The sequence below is a fragment of the Ranitomeya imitator genome, chromosome 5, assembly GCF_032444005.1.
Source record: "Ranitomeya imitator isolate aRanImi1 chromosome 5, aRanImi1.pri, whole genome shotgun sequence".
NCBI classification, from domain to species: Eukaryota; Metazoa; Chordata; class Amphibia; order Anura; family Dendrobatidae; genus Ranitomeya; species Ranitomeya imitator.
Window position 1 is genome coordinate 18,753,136 of NC_091286.1, and position 17,753 is coordinate 18,770,888.

Here is a 17,753-nt window from a genome sequence, read left to right on the forward strand (position 1 = left end):
TCCGCAGCAGTATCCCATGAGTTTACATTTCAATGTAAACCTATGGGAAACAAAAAACGCTGTGCACATGCTGCAGAAAAATCCGCGCGGAAACGCTGCGGATTACATTCCGCAGCATGTCACTTCTTTTCTGCGGATTTTCAGCTGCTCCAATAGAAAACTGCAGTTGAAAATCCGCAGAAGAAAACGCAGTAAAAACCGCGATAAATCCGCAGTGAAAACGCGCTGCGGTTTTCACTGCGGATTTTGGAATTCTGCTGCGGAAAAATCCGCAGTGGAATCTGCAAAGTGTGAACATAGCCTAAGGATTGCTAGGGTAGAAGCCTGTCATCTCCGGTTTCCCGGTGGCGGGCTGGGGCTTTTCGCTATCAGATTTTTGTTTTGCAGAAGTGAATTACTGATATAGGGCTTACAGGCACCAATCCTGGCTCTTGGTAAGTGTTGTATATAGAGAGTTATGTAGTATTGTAATGTAAGGTGATGATCCTGTGGCTTTCAGGGTTAAAGCACCTGTCTTGTAAGCAAGAGGTTATGAGTTCCTTGGTGAGGTTATTTTTGTATTGTGTGGGTGTTTTTTTGTGGTGGGAGGGAGGGGTTTGGTGGTAGGTTGTTTATGGTTGTATTTGCTGTGTAAAAAGGAAAAAAAGGGGGGGAAAAAAAAAGGAAAAAATACAAAAAAAAAAAAAAAAAAAAAATTATAAAATTTAAAAAAAAAAAAATTGTGTGTTTTAGATAGATGTGTTTAAGCCAGGTGGCTATAGTGTTTCTTTTTGGGCGATGGACCAGAGTTTTCTTTGTTAGGTTTGCTATGAAGTGTGTATGTGCGCGTGTATTAATAAAATGTTTCTTCTCTCCTTGGGTGATGTAACCTGGGGAGGAGGAGATCTGGAGAATCATAAAGTGAAAAGACAAGTAAAGGACAGAAAACAACAAGAAAGAAAGATGGAGGAAGCTTCTCTGAGAAAGAAGAAGGCAGTTTGTTTTCTTTTGCGGGGTTGCTTTGACTGGGGGCTGTTATGCTGGACTCGGACTTTGCTTTGGACTGGGGGGATAATGTTGGACTCGGACAGTTGCTTTTGCTGGGGTTTTGATTTTTGCTGTTTATTGTAAGTTTTGTATTTTTATAATAAAAGAGTTCACTACATACAGATTTATACAGCCACCACTAGGAGGAGCTCACTACATACAGATTTATACAGTCACCACTAGAGGGAGCTCACTACATATAGATTTATACAGCCACCACTAGGGGGAGCTCACTACATACAGATTTATACAGCCACCATTAGGGGGAGCTCACTACATACAGATTTGCAGTCACCACTAGGGGGAGCTCACTACATACAGATTTATACAGTCACCACTAGAGGGAGCTCACTACATACAGATTTATACAGTCACCACTAGAGGGAGCTCACTACATACAGATTTATACAGTCACCACTAGTGGGAGCTCAGTACATACAGATTTGCAGTCACCACTAGGGGGAGCTCACTACCATCATATTATACAGCTGGCATGAGGAAGCGCTAAGCACATGTCCATTCATACAGTCCCTGGTTCTTGTACTGCTGAGATCCGGCACATCAGCTCTTATTGTTTTGTGGCCAGGTCTTATCGTCGCCTCCTGAGCAGAGTCCAGAGACAAAGTGACAAGTCCATAAAAATAATCCCGCTTGGCCAAACATTTACTTTTCCATAACTAGAACACAGCAGGTAAAGAGACTTCAGACGATGGGTCCGTGAGATGATTTATCTGCGGCAGGCACCATGTCTTATTTATATCCGCTCTCACAGAGGATGATGCATTGGATTCGCCGCATCCAGAAAACCCGGCATCTCTGTGCGGTGGAAGAGTGAAATATGAGAGGATCAAACAGGAGAGGAGACGCAAGGTCACGGCACAGGTGGCCACGTCCTGCTCATCTCCTGCACTAAATAAGTCAATTAAAGGGACGCTACACCTGCAGGCTGCAGGGCAGGTGGATAGAAGTTATTGTTCTCTGTTATCAGCCCTTCCAGACTGGGAAACCACTGACTTTAGGGCTGTTCAATAGGATGAATGATGGTTTCCATGACCTTCCGGACCGCCATGTCAACTTTTTATGACACATCTCCAGTTTGTAATATAACCTAAGGACCAGGGATTAAGTATTAGGGGCTGTCCACACGTGGTAAACGCGGCTGCGTCGCTTCCTAAAACATCACTACACTGGTTACATGTGATATCGCAGCCTCTTCAATTCAACACAGATGAGCTGCAGTACCAGACATAACCTAGAGACAGCGGTGGCGCTGTTTTTTTTTTTTTAATGACTCCAGTATTTTTTTCCGCAATTGCAGATTGCTGTACAATTGATCTCATTTCAATCATTCTTTGCAGTCATGATCACAGATGTCAGAACTACAAATGACACCATGTCAATTTAAGCAACGTTAAGGTGTCGCCACGTAAACGTATCATTTGCATTTTGCAAAACCAGTAACAAAGAAAAATCCATAGCAAAAAAAGTCTTAGGCTACAGTCCCATGATGAACTTTTGGTGAGTTTTTCTTATGCTGCGCATTTTTGATAATATGACCTATTTTACTGAATGGGGGCAGAAATGGTGCAGAAAATCTGCAACTTCGAAAACTCACCGAAAGTTCAGGTTCTATTGTCCTGAAGTGTCTCTTTAGAACATCGTTTCGATCCTTTTTTTCTCATTGTTTTTGAAAACCGTTTTTTTTTTTTTTACATTTTAATATGAACCATTGAGCGACATCCAAGCAGAATCATCTCGAAGAATAGTCACGTCACTTCTTTTAGTCCATTCTCGGCTTTTGAGGCATGAAACGGTTAAGAGAAGCTCAAAGGAGACTGAACATGAGCACCTCAGGTTGTTCATTATGTTGATCGTCTCGTTAGCGCTTGTTCACACAAGCTCCTGAGCGGAGCCACCTGACAGACGCCGTGTGCACACAGCCTAGTGCATATATTGAGTATTTGCAGTAGGTTTTTCTACACCAAAACCTAAAGTATTAGCTGGAAAAAAGCAGCGTAAGGCCGGCCTCACACTAGCGAGTTTTACAGACGTATGAGCGCATTAAATACGTCCGTAAAACACGCATTCCACACGGCCCAATTATTCTCTATGCCCCTGCTCCTATCTGCCGTATTTTACTGATCTGTATTATACGGCTTTCTACGGCCGTAGAAAATCGCAGCATGCTGCGTTTGTCACCGTATTGCGCAAAAAAAAATCGCCAATGCAATCCACTCGCTGAAGACCCTCGATCTGTGATAAAGAAAAAATAATAAATCAACAATATACATACCTTCCGTAGATCTGTAACGTCCCACGTTGTAAATCCATCTGAAGGGGTTAATTTTTTTTACAGCCAGGAGCTCTGCTATAATGCAGCTCTGTTCCTGACTGTAAAACCCCAGCGAATGAATGGAAACTAGGTCAATGACCTGTAGTTAACTTCATTCGCGGTGAGGCGCCCTCTGCTGGATGTCCTTCGAGCGTGGGAAAAAATCAGAAAAGTTCCCAGGCTCGAGTTCAAATGAGGACAACCAGCAGAGGGCGCCTCACCACGAATGAAGGTAACTACAGGTCATTGACCTAGTTTCTATTCATTCGCTGGGGTTTTACAGTCAGGAACACAGCTGCATTATAGCAGAGCTCCTGGCTGTAAAAAAAATTAACCCCTTCAGATGGATTTACAACGTGGGACATTACAGATCTACGGAAGGTATGTATATTGTTGGTTTATTATTTTTTCTTTGTCACAGAGCGAGGGTCTTCAACGAGTGGATTGAGCGTACAATAAAATATTACAACAAACGGTGTGTTTATTTCATTAAAAGACTTTTTAATTGTGTGTGTTTTTTTTTAACTCTTTCATACAATTGGATTAATAATGGATAGGTGTCATAATTGACGCCTCTCCATTATTAATTTGGCTTAATGTCACCTTACAATAGCAAGGTGACATTAACCCTTCATTACCCATATCCCACCGCTACACGGGAATGGGAAGAGAGTAGACAAGTGCCAGAATAGGCGCATCTTCCAGATGTGCCTTTTCTGGGGTGGCTGGGGGCAGATGTTTTTAGCCGGGGGGGGGGGCAATAACCATGGACCCTCTTCAGGCTATTAATATCTGCCCTCAGTCACTGGCTTTACTACTCTGGCGGAGAAAATTGCGCGGGAGCCCACGCCAATTTTTTCTGCCATTTAACCCTTTAGTTTAGTAGATAGAACGGCCAAATTTTGCACATACACACTACTAACATTAGTAGTGTGGAATATGCAAAAAAAAGGGGATATGAGATGATTTACTGTATGTAAACCATGTCTCAAATCATGTCGGGTTTAGGAAGGAGATAGCAAAAGCCGGCAATTGAATTACCGGCTTTTAAGCTATCTCGCGCTGGATGAAATATTAAAATATATATATATATATATATATATATATATATGTGTCTCACTAATATATATATATATATATATATATATATATATATATAGTATATATGCTTTTATTATTTTTTGAGCACATGGATCCCTTGTATATCCGTATGTCGGTTTTGCAAGCCTGCGAGAAAATCTCGCAGTACGGGTGCCATACGGATTACATACGGAGGATGCCATGTGCAAAATACGCTGACACACCCTGCCTACGGAGGAGCTACGGACCACTATTTTGGGGACTTTTCAGTGTATTACGGCCGTAAATTACGGACCGTATTTTTATACGCTGAGTGTGACGCCGGCCTAACATACACGTGTGTTTTTCTCCATGAAATGGATGAAAAATGCTGCAAAAACAGTGAAAGAATTGACGCTCTGCAGATTTGAAAAAAACAAAACATTAATGGTAAAAATCCGGAGGGAAAAAATAAGCAGCGTGTGAAACTTCTCACGGTGCTAGCGGCGATCTTATTGAGGTCACCACAGTTCATCCTCCCAGTGAACCGCAGCTTCAGTGACCGGCGGTAACCTCTATGATGTCACCATTCGTCACTCATTGTGTCCTTGTTTTCAGCCTGGACGGTCGCACCATGGCAGTATTGAGTTTGTAAACCAGATGTCGCAAAGATGACCTTGTATCAATTCCTTTAAGCTTCACGGTGGCTCAGTGGTTAGCACTGCAGCGCTGGAGTCCTGGGTTCAAATCCCACCAAGGACAACATCTGCAGGAGTTTGCATGTTCTCCTCTTGTTTGTGTGGGTTTCCTCTAAAGACAAACTGAGAATTTACATTGTGAGCCCCAATGGCGACAGCGATGATGATGCCTGTAAAGAGCTGCAGAACGTGGTAGATAAAAAATGGCGGCAGCATCTCTCTTTGCTAAAAACAATACGTGCCCGACCTCGCTGAGAGTTTTCCACTTATCAGCTACAAAGAGAACTGCACAAATCTATAAATGTAATTTAGAGTCCATGTGACATCCAGGATGTTCTGGCCGGGTCTGCGCTTTCTCCTTGGTCCTCACCGTCATTCTCTGTCCCCCCGGCCACACAGCACAGTGTTCTTAGTTTTTCTACAGTTCTCATAATACAGTACATGGCAGCAGGGGCGGATTATAAATAACTAGATGGCAGCCCGATTCTAAAGAATCGGGAGTCTAGAATCCATATATACTTTATTTATTCAAATGTAAGAATAATACAATTAATAAATAATAGTAAGAAAGAACAAAAATAATAGGCAGTATATGGAGAAAACACCAAACAAAAGTTCAAAATTGGTGTGAAAATGTCACTGAACCACTTCACAACTAAATATATATAGTTTTGGTAAATGGTATTATCATTTTTTTGACGAAATTCGGCAGGAGCTTGAAGAGCAACGTCACTGGCCCGCCTCCACGCAGTAGAAACTTGCTGTGAGGTAAAAATTCAAAAATCACACCAAAATGGCGGGCGGAGTGTGTCACAGTACGGCACGTTTCTGATTGGTCGCTCGCAGCAGGCGGCAACCAATCAGACACTGGACACTGTTGACGTCACTTATCTCCGGACATTAGCTCCGGACAGGAAGTTGGCACAAATTGCAGGAAGTAGTATTCTAGGCAATTATATATTAGATAGGGTCAATCTGGGCAGTAGCCCAGGGCCCAGTGGTGTGGGGGGTCCCTGGGCTACTGCTCAGATTGACCGATGCCATCAGGGCATTACTGCTCTGACTGGCGTATGGGCCAGGTGGGCAGAGGGGGCCCGCATCGCGCCCCGTCTCATCTGCTCACCGGGCCCCTACCGGCGCTGCAGCAGTTAAATGTTATTGATGCGCGGGCGTGCGCCCGCATGTCAATAGTTAACAGCCGCCAGCCAATCGGAGGCTGGCAGCTGACATCAGCCGCAGCGCGCACGTCTGATGTCATTGTCAGTCGCCGGCAAGTGCACGCTGCTGGAGGGAGATTCACCGCTGGAGCGTGGACAGGTGAGGAGAACTTTTTTTTTATTGCGAACGGCAATCCGGGGGTTCGGGCCAGAATGCTGGAGACACTGGGGGCAATATGCTGGACACACTGGGGGCAATATGCTGGACACACTGGGGGCAATATGCTGGACACACTGGGGGGATGATGCTGGACACACTGGGGGGATGATGCTGGACACACTGGGGGCAGGATGCTGGAGACACGTTGGGGATGATGCTGGACACACTGGGGGCAATATGCTGGACACACTGGGGGCAATATGCTGGACACACTGGGGGCAATATGCTGGACACACTGGGGGCAATATGCTGGACACACTGGGGGGATGATGCTGGACACACTGGGGGGATGATGCTGGACACACTGGGGGCAGGATGCTGGACACAGTGGGGCAGATTGCTGGACACACTGGGGGGATGATGCTGGACACACTGGGGGCAATATGCTGGACACACTGGGGGGATGATGCTGACACACTGGGGCAGATGTTGTGAATTCTGTGGCTGAGTTCACTTCTGTGGTCACAAGTGGTATTGCAGTCTCTGGGCTTCCTCCCTCAGGTGTTTTGGTGAGCTCGTTGGCTGCCTTGCTATTTAGCTCCACCTGAGTCTGTCTTCCTTGCTCCTTGTCAATGTTCCAGTGTTGGATCTGAGCTACTGCATCTTTCCTTGGGCCTGCTGCTCTGCTAGATAAGTGCTTCTAGTTTGTTTTCTGTTTTTTTCTGTCCAGCTTGCTATTGTCTTTTGCTGGAAGCTCTGAGAAGCAGAGGGGTGCACCGCCGTGCTGTTAGTTCGGCACGGTGGGTCTTTTTGCCCCTTTGCGTGGTTTTCGTTTTAGGGTTTTTTGTAGACTGCATAGTTCTCTTTGCTATCCTCGCTCTGTCTAGAATATCGGGCCTCACTTTGCTGAATCTATTTCATTCCTACGTTTGTCTTTTCATCTTGCTAACAGTCATTATATGTGGGGGGCTGCCTATTCCTTTGGGGTATTTCTCTGAGGTAAGTCAGGCTTGTATTTCTATCTTCAGGCTAGTCAGCTCCTCAGGCAGTGCCGAGTTGCATAGGTAGTTGTTAGGCGCAATCCACTGCTGCTTATAGTTGTGTGAGGATAGATCAGGTACTGCAGTCTACAGAGATTCCACGTCTCAGAGCTCGTCCTATTGTTTTTGGTTATTGCCAGATCTCTGTATGTGCGCTGATTACTGCACGCTTTGTTGCCTGATTGCCAGCCATAACAGTACAAGGAGCCACACCAATGATTCCCAATAGAGGGAAAAAAGAAATCCTGACATCATTTTTTTTTCTTAGCTCTGTCTTCAGTCTTTTTTTTCCCCTAGACATTAGAGTGCTTCAGGACACAGCTGTGGACATGGATATTCAGGCTCTGTGCTCCTCAATGAATAATCTCGTTGTAAATGTACAAAAGATTCAAGATACTATTGATCAGAAATCGATGCTAGAACCAAGAATTCCGATTCCTGATTTGTTTTTTGGTGACAGAACTAAGTTCCTGAGCTTCAGAAATAATTGTAAGCTATTTTTGGCCTTGAAACCTCATTCTTCTGGTAATCCTATTCAACAGGTTTTGATTATTATTTCTTTTTTGCGCGGCGACCCACAGGACTGGGCGTTTTCTCTTGCACCAGGAGATTCTGCATTGAGTAATGTTGATGCATTTTTCCTGGCGCTCGGATTGCTTTACGATGAGCCTAATTCAGTGGATCAGGCTGAGCAAAATCTGCTGGCTTTATGCCAGGGTCAGGATGATGTAGAAGTATATTGTCAGAAATTTAGGAAATGGTCAGTACTCACTCTGTGGAATGAATCTGCACTAGCGGCTTTGTTCAGAAAGGGTCTCTCTGAAGCTCTTAAGGATGTAATGGTGGGATTTCCTATGCCTGCTGGTTTGAATGAGTCTATGTCCTTGGCCATTCAGATCGGTCGTCGCTTGCGCGAGCGTAAATCTGTGCACCATCTGGCGGTACTGCCTGAGAGTAAACCTGAGCCTATGCAGTGCGACAGGACTATGACTAAAGTAGAACGGCAAGAACACAGACGTCTGAACAGACTGTGTTTCTATTGTGGTGATTCTACTCATGCTATTTCTAATTGTCCTAAACGCACTAGGCGGTTCGATAGCTCTGCCGTTATTGGTACTGTACAGTCCAAATTCCTTTTGTCCATTACCTTAATGTGCTCTTTGTCATCGTATTCTGTCATGGCGTTTGTGGATTCAGGCGCTGCCCTGAATCTGATGGATTTGGATTATGCTAAACGTTGTGGATTTTTCTTGGAGCCTTTGCGGTGTCCTATTCCGTTGAGAGGAATTGATGCTACACCTCTGGCCAAGAATAAGCCTCAGTACTGGGCCCAGCTGACCATGTGCATGGCTCCTGCACATCAGGAAGTTATTCGCTTTCTGGTACTGCATAATTTGCATGATGTGGTCGTGTTGGGGTTGCCATGGCTACAAACCCATAATCCAGTATTGGATTGGAACTCTATGTCGGTAACCAGCTGGGGTTGTCAGGGAGTACATGGTGATGTTCCATTTTTGTCTATTTCGTCATCCATTCCTTCTGACATCCCAGAGTTCTTGTCGGACTTTCAGGATGTATTTGAAGAGTCCAAGTCTGATGCCCTACCTCCGCATAGGAATTGTGATTGTGCTATCGATTTGATTCCTGGTAGTAAATTCCCTAAGGGTCGTTTATTTAATTTGTCCGTACCTGAACACACCGCTATGCGCAGTTATGTGAAGGAGTCCCTGGAGAAGGGACATATTCGCCCATCGTCGTCACCATTGGGAGCAGGGTTCTTTTTTGTAGCCAAGAAGGATGGTTCGCTAAGACCGTGTATTGATTACCGCCTTCTTAATAAGATCACTGTTAAGTTTCAGTATCCCTTGCCATTGATTTCTGACTTGTTTGCTCGGATTAAGGGGGCTAGTTGGTTTACTAAGATTGATCTTCGTGGTGCGTATAATCTGGTGAGAATCAGGCAGGGAGATGAATGGAAAACGGCATTTAATACGCCCGAGGGTCATTTTGAGTATCTGGTGATGCCGTTCGGACTTGCCAATGCTCCATCTGTTTTTCAGTCTTTTATGCATGACATTTTCCGTGAGTATCTGGATAAATTCTTGATTGTTTACTTGGATGACATTTTGATCTTCTCAGATGATTGGGAGTCTCATGTGAAGCAAGTCAGAATGGTTTTCCAGGTACTGCGTGCTAATTCCTTGTTCGTGAAGGGATCAAAGTGTCTCTTCGGTGTGCAGAAAGTTTCATTTTTGGGGTTCATCTTTTCCCCTTCTACTATCGAGATGGATCCGGTTAAGGTTCAGGCCATCCAGGATTGGACTCAGCCGACATCTCTAAAAAGTCTGCAGAAATTCCTGGGCTTTGCTAATTTTTATCGTCGCTTCATCTGTAATTTTTCTAGCATTGCCAGACCATTGACCGATTTGACCAAGAAGGGTGCTGATTTGGTTAATTGGTCTTCTGCTGCCGTGGAAGCTTTTCAGGAGTTGAAGCGTCGTTTTTGCTGTGCCCCTGTGTTGTGTCAACCTGATGTTTCTCTTCCGTTCCAGGTCGAGGTTGATGCTTCTGAGATTGGTGCAGGGGCGGTTTTGTCACAGAGAGGTTCTGGTTGCTCAGTGTTCAAACCATGTGCTTTCTTTTCCAGGAAATTTTCTGCTGCTGAGCGTAATTATGATGTGGGCAACCGAGAGTTGCTGGCCATGAAGTGGGCATTCGAGGAGTGGCGTCATTGGCTTGAGGGTGCTAAGCATCGCGTGGTGGTATTGACTGATCATAAGAACTTGACTTATCTCGAGTCTGCCAAGCGCTTGAATCCTAGACAGGCCCGTTGGTCGTTATTTTTTGCTCGTTTTGATTTTGTGATTTCATACCTTCCGGGCTCTAAAAATGTGAAGGCGGATGCTCTGTCTAGGAGTTTTGTGCCCGACTCTCCGGGGTTATCTGAGCCGGCGAGTATCCTCAAGGAAGGAGTCATTGTGTCTGCCATCTCCCCTGATTTGCGGAGAGTGTTGCAGAAATTTCAGGCTAATAAACCTGATCGTTGTCCGGCCGAGAAACTGTTCGTCCCTGATAGGTGGACTAGTAAAGTTATCTCTGAACTTCATTGTTCGGTGCTGGCCGGTCATCCAGGAATCTTTGGTACCAAGGAGTTGGTTGCTAGATCCTTCTGGTGGCCATCTCTGTCACGGGATGTGCGTGCTTTTGTGCAGTCCTGTGGAATTTGTGCTAGGGCTAAGCCCTGCTGTTCACGTGCCAGTGGGTTGCTTTTGCCCTTGCCGGTCCCGAAGAGGCCTTGGACACATATTTCGATGGATTTCATTTCTGACCTTCCCGTTTCTCAAAAAATGTCGGTCATTTGGGTGGTCTGTGATCGCTTTTCTAAAATGGTCCATCTGGTGCCCTTGGTTAAATTGCCTTCCTCCTCTGATTTGGTGCCTTTGTTCTTCCAGCATGTGGTTCGTTTACATGGCATTCCTGAGAATGTTGTTTCTGACAGAGGTTCCCAGTTTGTCTCGAGGTTCTGGCGAGCCTTTTGTGGTAGAATGGGCATTGACCTATCTTTCTCCTCGGCCTTCCATCCTCAGACTAATGGCCAGACCGAACGAACCAATCAGACCTTGGAAACATATCTGAGATGTTTTGTTTCCGCTGACCAGGATGATTGGGTGTCATTTTTGCCGTTGGCTGAGTTCGCCCTTAATAATCGGGCCAGCTCGGCTACCTTGGTCTCTCCATTTTTCTGCAATTCTGGGTTCCATCCTCGTTTCTCTTCAGGACAGGTTGAGTCTTCGGACTGTCCTGGTGTGGATTCTGTGGTGGACAGGTTGCAGCAGATCTGGACTCAGGTAGTGGACAATTTGACCTTGTCCCAGGAGAAGGCTCAGCTTTTCGCTAATCGCAGACGCTGTGTGGGACCCCGACTTCGTGTTGGGGATTTGGTTTGGTTATCTTCTCGTCATATTCCTATGAAGGTTTCCTCTCCTAAATTTAAACCTCGTTTTATTGGTCCGTATAGGATTTCTGAGATTCTCAATCCGGTGTCTTTTCGTCTGACCCTCCCAGACTCCTTTTCCATACATAATGTATTCCATAGGTCGTTGTTGAGGAGATACGTGGCACCTATGGTTCCATCTGTGGAGCCTCCTGCCCCTGTTTTGGTGGAGGGGGAATTGGAGTATATTGTGGAGAAGATTTTGGATTCTCGTGTCTCTAGACGGAAACTCCAGTATCTGGTCAAATGGAAGGGTTATGCTCAGGAAGATAATTCCTGGGTTTTTGCCTCTGATGTCCATGCCCCAGATCTTGTTCGTGCCTTTCATGTGGCTCATCCTGGTCGGCCTGGGGGTTCTGGTGAGGGTTCGGTGACCCCTCCTCAAGGGGGGGGTACTGTTGTGAATTCTGTGGCTGAGTTCACTTCTGTGGTCACAAGTGGTATTGCAGTCTCTGGGCTTCCTCCCTCAGGTGTTTTGGTGAGCTCGTTGGCTGCCTTGCTATTTAGCTCCACCTGAGTCTGTCTTCCTTGCTCCTTGTCAATGTTCCAGTGTTGGATCTGAGCTACTGCATCTTTCCTTGGGCCTGCTGCTCTGCTAGATAAGTGCTTCTAGTTTGTTTTCTGTTTTTTTCTGTCCAGCTTGCTATTGTCTTTTGCTGGAAGCTCTGAGAAGCAGAGGGGTGCACCGCCGTGCTGTTAGTTCGGCACGGTGGGTCTTTTTGCCCCTTTGCGTGGTTTTCGTTTTAGGGTTTTTTGTAGACTGCATAGTTCTCTTTGCTATCCTCGCTCTGTCTAGAATATCGGGCCTCACTTTGCTGAATCTATTTCATTCCTACGTTTGTCTTTTCATCTTGCTAACAGTCATTATATGTGGGGGGCTGCCTATTCCTTTGGGGTATTTCTCTGAGGTAAGTCAGGCTTGTATTTCTATCTTCAGGCTAGTCAGCTCCTCAGGCAGTGCCGAGTTGCATAGGTAGTTGTTAGGCGCAATCCACTGCTGCTTATAGTTGTGTGAGGATAGATCAGGTACTGCAGTCTACAGAGATTCCACGTCTCAGAGCTCGTCCTATTGTTTTTGGTTATTGCCAGATCTCTGTATGTGCGCTGATTACTGCACGCTTTGTTGCCTGATTGCCAGCCATAACAGGCAGATTGCTGGACACACTGGGGGCAGGACTAGAGACAGATGGGGCAGGACTGGAGTCATGGGCAGAATGTAGATACAGGGCATGATTGGAGACACGGGGCAGAATGAAAGACATGGGGCAGGATTGGAGACAGATCGTGCAGGATCATGGGGCAGGATGGATATGATGGAGACAGATGGGGCAGGATGGGGAGATCATATGGGGCAGGATGGATACTCATGAGGGCAGGATGGGAGAACATATGGCTGAAGCCAGGAATGAGACACACGGGGCCAGGATGGGGGATATTATTACTATAGGGGCTAATTAAGGGATATTATTACTGCAGTGATGTATTTATTTTATTTTTTGAGGACATGGGGCGGTCCTGTTACTGTGTAGAGTGACACTATGTCGTCTCTTTTTCTTTATGTGGTGAAATGTAGAAGTTGTGAAAAATTAAGTAATGTGTTCTGCAAGCGGAGCTCGAGATAACTGTGTTATTTCCTGCAGAGACGAGTCCTGGCTGGATGAAGTGATGGCGGTCTGTGCTGGATGAAAGATGAAGGACTTCACCTAGAGACGTCACTGGTGAGTCAGTGTTACCTATACACTGACACTATACACTGTATACTATATACAGAGGTCCTGTGTACAATGTCACCAGTGATCTCTGTATTACCTGTACACAGACACTGCATACTAAGTACAGATCTCATGTGCATACTGGCACTTATGATGATAGTATTGTGTTTTTTTTCTTCCTAACTGAAGGGTAAATTGACTAGATCAATGGATGTTTGACAGGCTATAGTTTCATACAGCAACTATTTTTCTGGAATAATCTGGTTCAGGTATATGATGACCCCGTCACATGACCGGGGGGCCCACAGTGTCTGAACAGCCCGGGACCCTGGCTACCCTTAATCCTCCCCTGCAGGGCAGTAGCATTTATTCTCGTTACAATTCCATATCATTAGTCAGAGCCACTATTTGCTTGCTGTCAGTGAATGAGGAATCAGTAATCCTGTACACAGCGAGTCCTGCAGAAGATGGAGCAATTGTACCCAGTCTATACAATGCCCTGTGACTGCAGACTGATACAATGTAGCAAACTACCAGAGAGATATGGAGTGGATAGCTCAGATACAATTGTATCCACTTCTCAGCTGATAGCAGGAATGAGTGGAAACAAGCGCGTCCTCATTCACTGACAGTAAACCTGGATTTCTAATGTGGTGAAGATTTGAAATACAAAATATAAGATTATAAAATATAAAAATCGAAAAAGTCGTAGAACGGATCTTCCTCTTTAAAATGTAATTTGCCCACTAAATCCTTTTAAACAACATCACTACACAGATTATTTCAGCAAACGACTTATAACAAATTGTTTTCTCTGAGTATTAAAACAAAATCATTTTAAATAAATAAGTATCATGGAAAGAAAGTGACGGACTGCCTGGTGGCTGATAATCAGGGGTTAATTACCTTTTGTGCAGTTTTTCATAGTGAAGGCATCTAGAGCAGCGACGCTCGGGCCCCTTTCATCCACATAATCCAGAGATATCCGGAAGGGTTTCATTCTGTATCCAACGTGTCCCCCAACAGTCGCCCATCTGTGTTCAGTAGAAAAGAGAAAAAGAGACAAGAGGGAAAGGCTGATGAGAACGCAGGCGGTTCTTCTCCACGTCGGACGTGGCCCACATGGCCACCGAGCCACCATGATGGCAGCTCAGCAGCATGGTCTGCATTGGGCAACGTCCTTCTAGGTTTTGGAACTTTGTGAATGAGTTTCCCTGTAGCAAAAACAGCAGCAATCACCCCCCTAATCTCATCAGGTCCTTACCAGCAGAATGCATGCTGGCCCTTTAATTCCTGAACACAGAGGCTATTCTTCCCAATACATATATGTCCTGATGATGCAAAGAGTCACAGAGAACCCGGCCCCAGGGACACAGGCAAAGTCTGTAATGTACAATTATTAAACAGAGGATGTGTTCAGTGGTTAAATCACAAGTCTGTGTGCAGCGTCCATCCATCCCCTGACAGTCTGAGAGCTGAGAACGAGAATTAGGTTAAAGGAAAGAACTAAGACAGACTCACATTATTCACCAGACACAATACAATGTAATCCGTATCATAGGAGGTATATTCCTGTACATAGGGGCAGTATTATAGGAGGTATATTCCCGTACATAGGAGCAGTATTATAGTAGTTATATTCTTGTACATAGGGACAGTATTATAGTAGTTATATTCCTGTACATAGGGGCAGTATTATAGTAGTTATATTCTTGTACATAGGAGCAGTATTATAGTAGTTATATTCTTGTACATAGGAGCAGTATTATAGTAGTTACATTCTTGTACATATGGAGCAGTATTATAGTAGTTATATTCTTGTACATAGGAGACAGTATTATAGTAGTTATATTCTTGTACATATGGAGCAGTATTATAGTAGTTATATTCCTGTACATAGGAGCAGTATTATAGTAGTTATATTCTTGTACATAGGGGCAGTATTATAGTAGTTATATTCTTGTACATAGGAGCAGTATTATAGTAGTTATATTCTTGTACATAGGGGCAGTATTATAGTAGTTATATTCTTGTACATAGGAGCAGTATTATAGTAGTTATATTCTTGTACATAGGGGCAGTATTATAGTAGTTATATTCTTGTACATAGGGGCAGTATTATAGTAGTTATATTCTTGTACATAGGAGCAGTATTATAGTAGTTATATTCTTGTACATAGGAGCAGTATTATAGTAGTTATATTCTTGTATATAGGGAGCAGTATTATAGTAGTTATATTCTTGTACATAGGAGCAGTATTATAGTAGTTATATTCCTGTACATAGGGGGCAGTATTATAGTAGTTATATTCCTGTACATAGGGGCAGTATTATAGTAGTTATATTCTTGTACATAGGAGCAGTATTATAGTAGTTATATTCTTGTACATAAGAGACAGTATTATAGTAGTTATATTCTTGTACATATGGAGCAGTATTATAGTAGTTATATTCTTGTACATAGGGGCAGTATTATAGTAGTTATATTCTTGTACATAGGAGCAGTATTATAGTAGTTATATTCTTGTACATAGGAGCAGTATTATAGTAATTATATTCTTGTACATAGGGGCAGTATTATAGTAGTTATATTCTTGTACATAGGAGCAGTATTATAGTAGTTATATTCTTGTACATAGGGGCAGTATTATAGTAGTTATATTCTTGTACATAGGATCAGTATTATAGTAGTTACATTCTTGTACATAGGAGCAGTATTATAGTAGTTATATTCCTGTACATAGGAGCAGGATTATAGTAGTTATATTCTTGTACATAGGGGCAGTATTATAGTAGTTATATTATTGTACATAGGGTCAGTATTATAGTAGTTATATTCTTGTACATAGGAGCAATATTATAGTAGTTATATTATTGTACATAGGGGCAGTATTATAGTAGTTATATTCCTGTACATAGGGGCAGTATTATAGTAGTTATATTCCTGTACATAGGGGCAGTATTATAGTAGTTACGGTATATTCCTGTACATAGGAGCAGTATTATAGTAGTTATATTCTTGTACATAGGAGCAGTATTATAGTAGTTATATTCTTGTACATAGGAGACAGTATTATAGTAGTTATATTCTTGTACATATGGAGCAGTATTATAGTAGTTATATTCTTGTACATAGGGGCAGTATTATAGTAGTTATATTATTGTACATAGGGTCAGTATTATAGTAGTTATATTCTTGTACATAGGAGCAATATTATAGTAGTTATATTATTGTACATAGGGGCAGTATTATTGTAGTTATATTCCTGTACATAGGGGCAGTATTATAGTATTTATATTCCTGTACATAGGGGCAGTATTATAGTAGTTATATTCCTGTACATAGGGGCAGTATTATAGTAGTTATATTCTTGTATATAGGGAGCAGTATTATAGTAGTTATATTCTTGTACATAGGAGCAGTATTATAGTAGTTATATTCCTGTACATAGGGGGCAGTATTACAGTAGTTATATTCCTGTACATAGGGGCAGTATTATAGTAGTTATATTCTTGTACATAGGAGCAGTATTATAGTAGTTATATTCTTGTACATAGGAGACAGTATTATAGTAGTTATATTCTTGTACATATGGAGCAGTATTATAGTAGTTATATTCTTGTACATAGGGGCAGTATTATAGTAGTTATATTATTGTACATAGGGTCAGTATTATAGTAGTTATATTCTTGTACATAGGAGCAATATTATAGTAGTTATATTATTGTACATAGGGGCAGTATTATTGTAGTTATATTCCTGTACATAGGGGCAGTATTATAGTAGTTATATTCCTGTACATAGGGGCAGTATTATAGTAGTTATATTCCTGTACATAGGGGCAGTATTATAGTAGTTATATTCTTGTACATAGGAGCAGTATTATAGTAGTTATATTCTTGTACATAGGAGCAGTATTATAGTAGTTATATTCTTGTACATAGGGGCAGTATTATAGTAGTTATATTCTTGTACATAGGAGCAGTATTATAGTAGTTATATTCTTGTACATAGGAGCAGTATTATAGTAATTATATTCTTGTACATAGGGGCAGTATTATAGTAGTTATATTCTTGTACATAGGAGCAGTATTATAGTAGTTATATTCTTGTACATAGGGGCAGTATTATAGTAGTTATATTCTTGTACATAGGAGCAGTATTATAGTAGTTACATTCTTGTACATAGGAGCAGTATTATAGTAGTTATATTCCTGTACATAGGAGCAGGATTATAGTAGTTATATTCTTGTACATAGGGGCAGTATTATAGTAGTTATATTATTGTACATAGGGTCAGTATTATAGTAGTTATATTCTTGTACATAGGAGCAATATTATAGTAGTTATATTATTGTACATAGGGGCAGTATTATAGTAGTTATATTCCTGTACATAGGGGCAGTATTATAGTAGTTATATTCCTGTACATAGGGGCAGTATTATAGTAGTTACGGTATATTCCTGTACATAGGAGCAGTATTATAGTAGTTATATTCTTGTACATAGGAGCAGTATTATAGTAGTTATATTCTTGTACATAGGAGACAGTATTATAGTAGTTATATTCTTGT

At 42.7% G+C, this 17,753-nt stretch overlaps 1 protein-coding gene across 1 annotated transcript in view; it reads right to left on the reverse strand.

Annotated features, from left to right (window-relative positions):
• The window catches only part of ALK (ALK receptor tyrosine kinase), a 750,864-nt gene that overhangs the window by 243,754 nt on the left and 489,357 nt on the right, over positions 1-17,753 (reverse strand). The window contains exon 5 of the mRNA XM_069768364.1: positions 14,085-14,212. Coding sequence (XP_069624465.1) covers positions 14,085-14,212 — 128 coding nt within the window. The remainder of the gene's footprint in view (positions 1-14,084; positions 14,213-17,753) is intronic.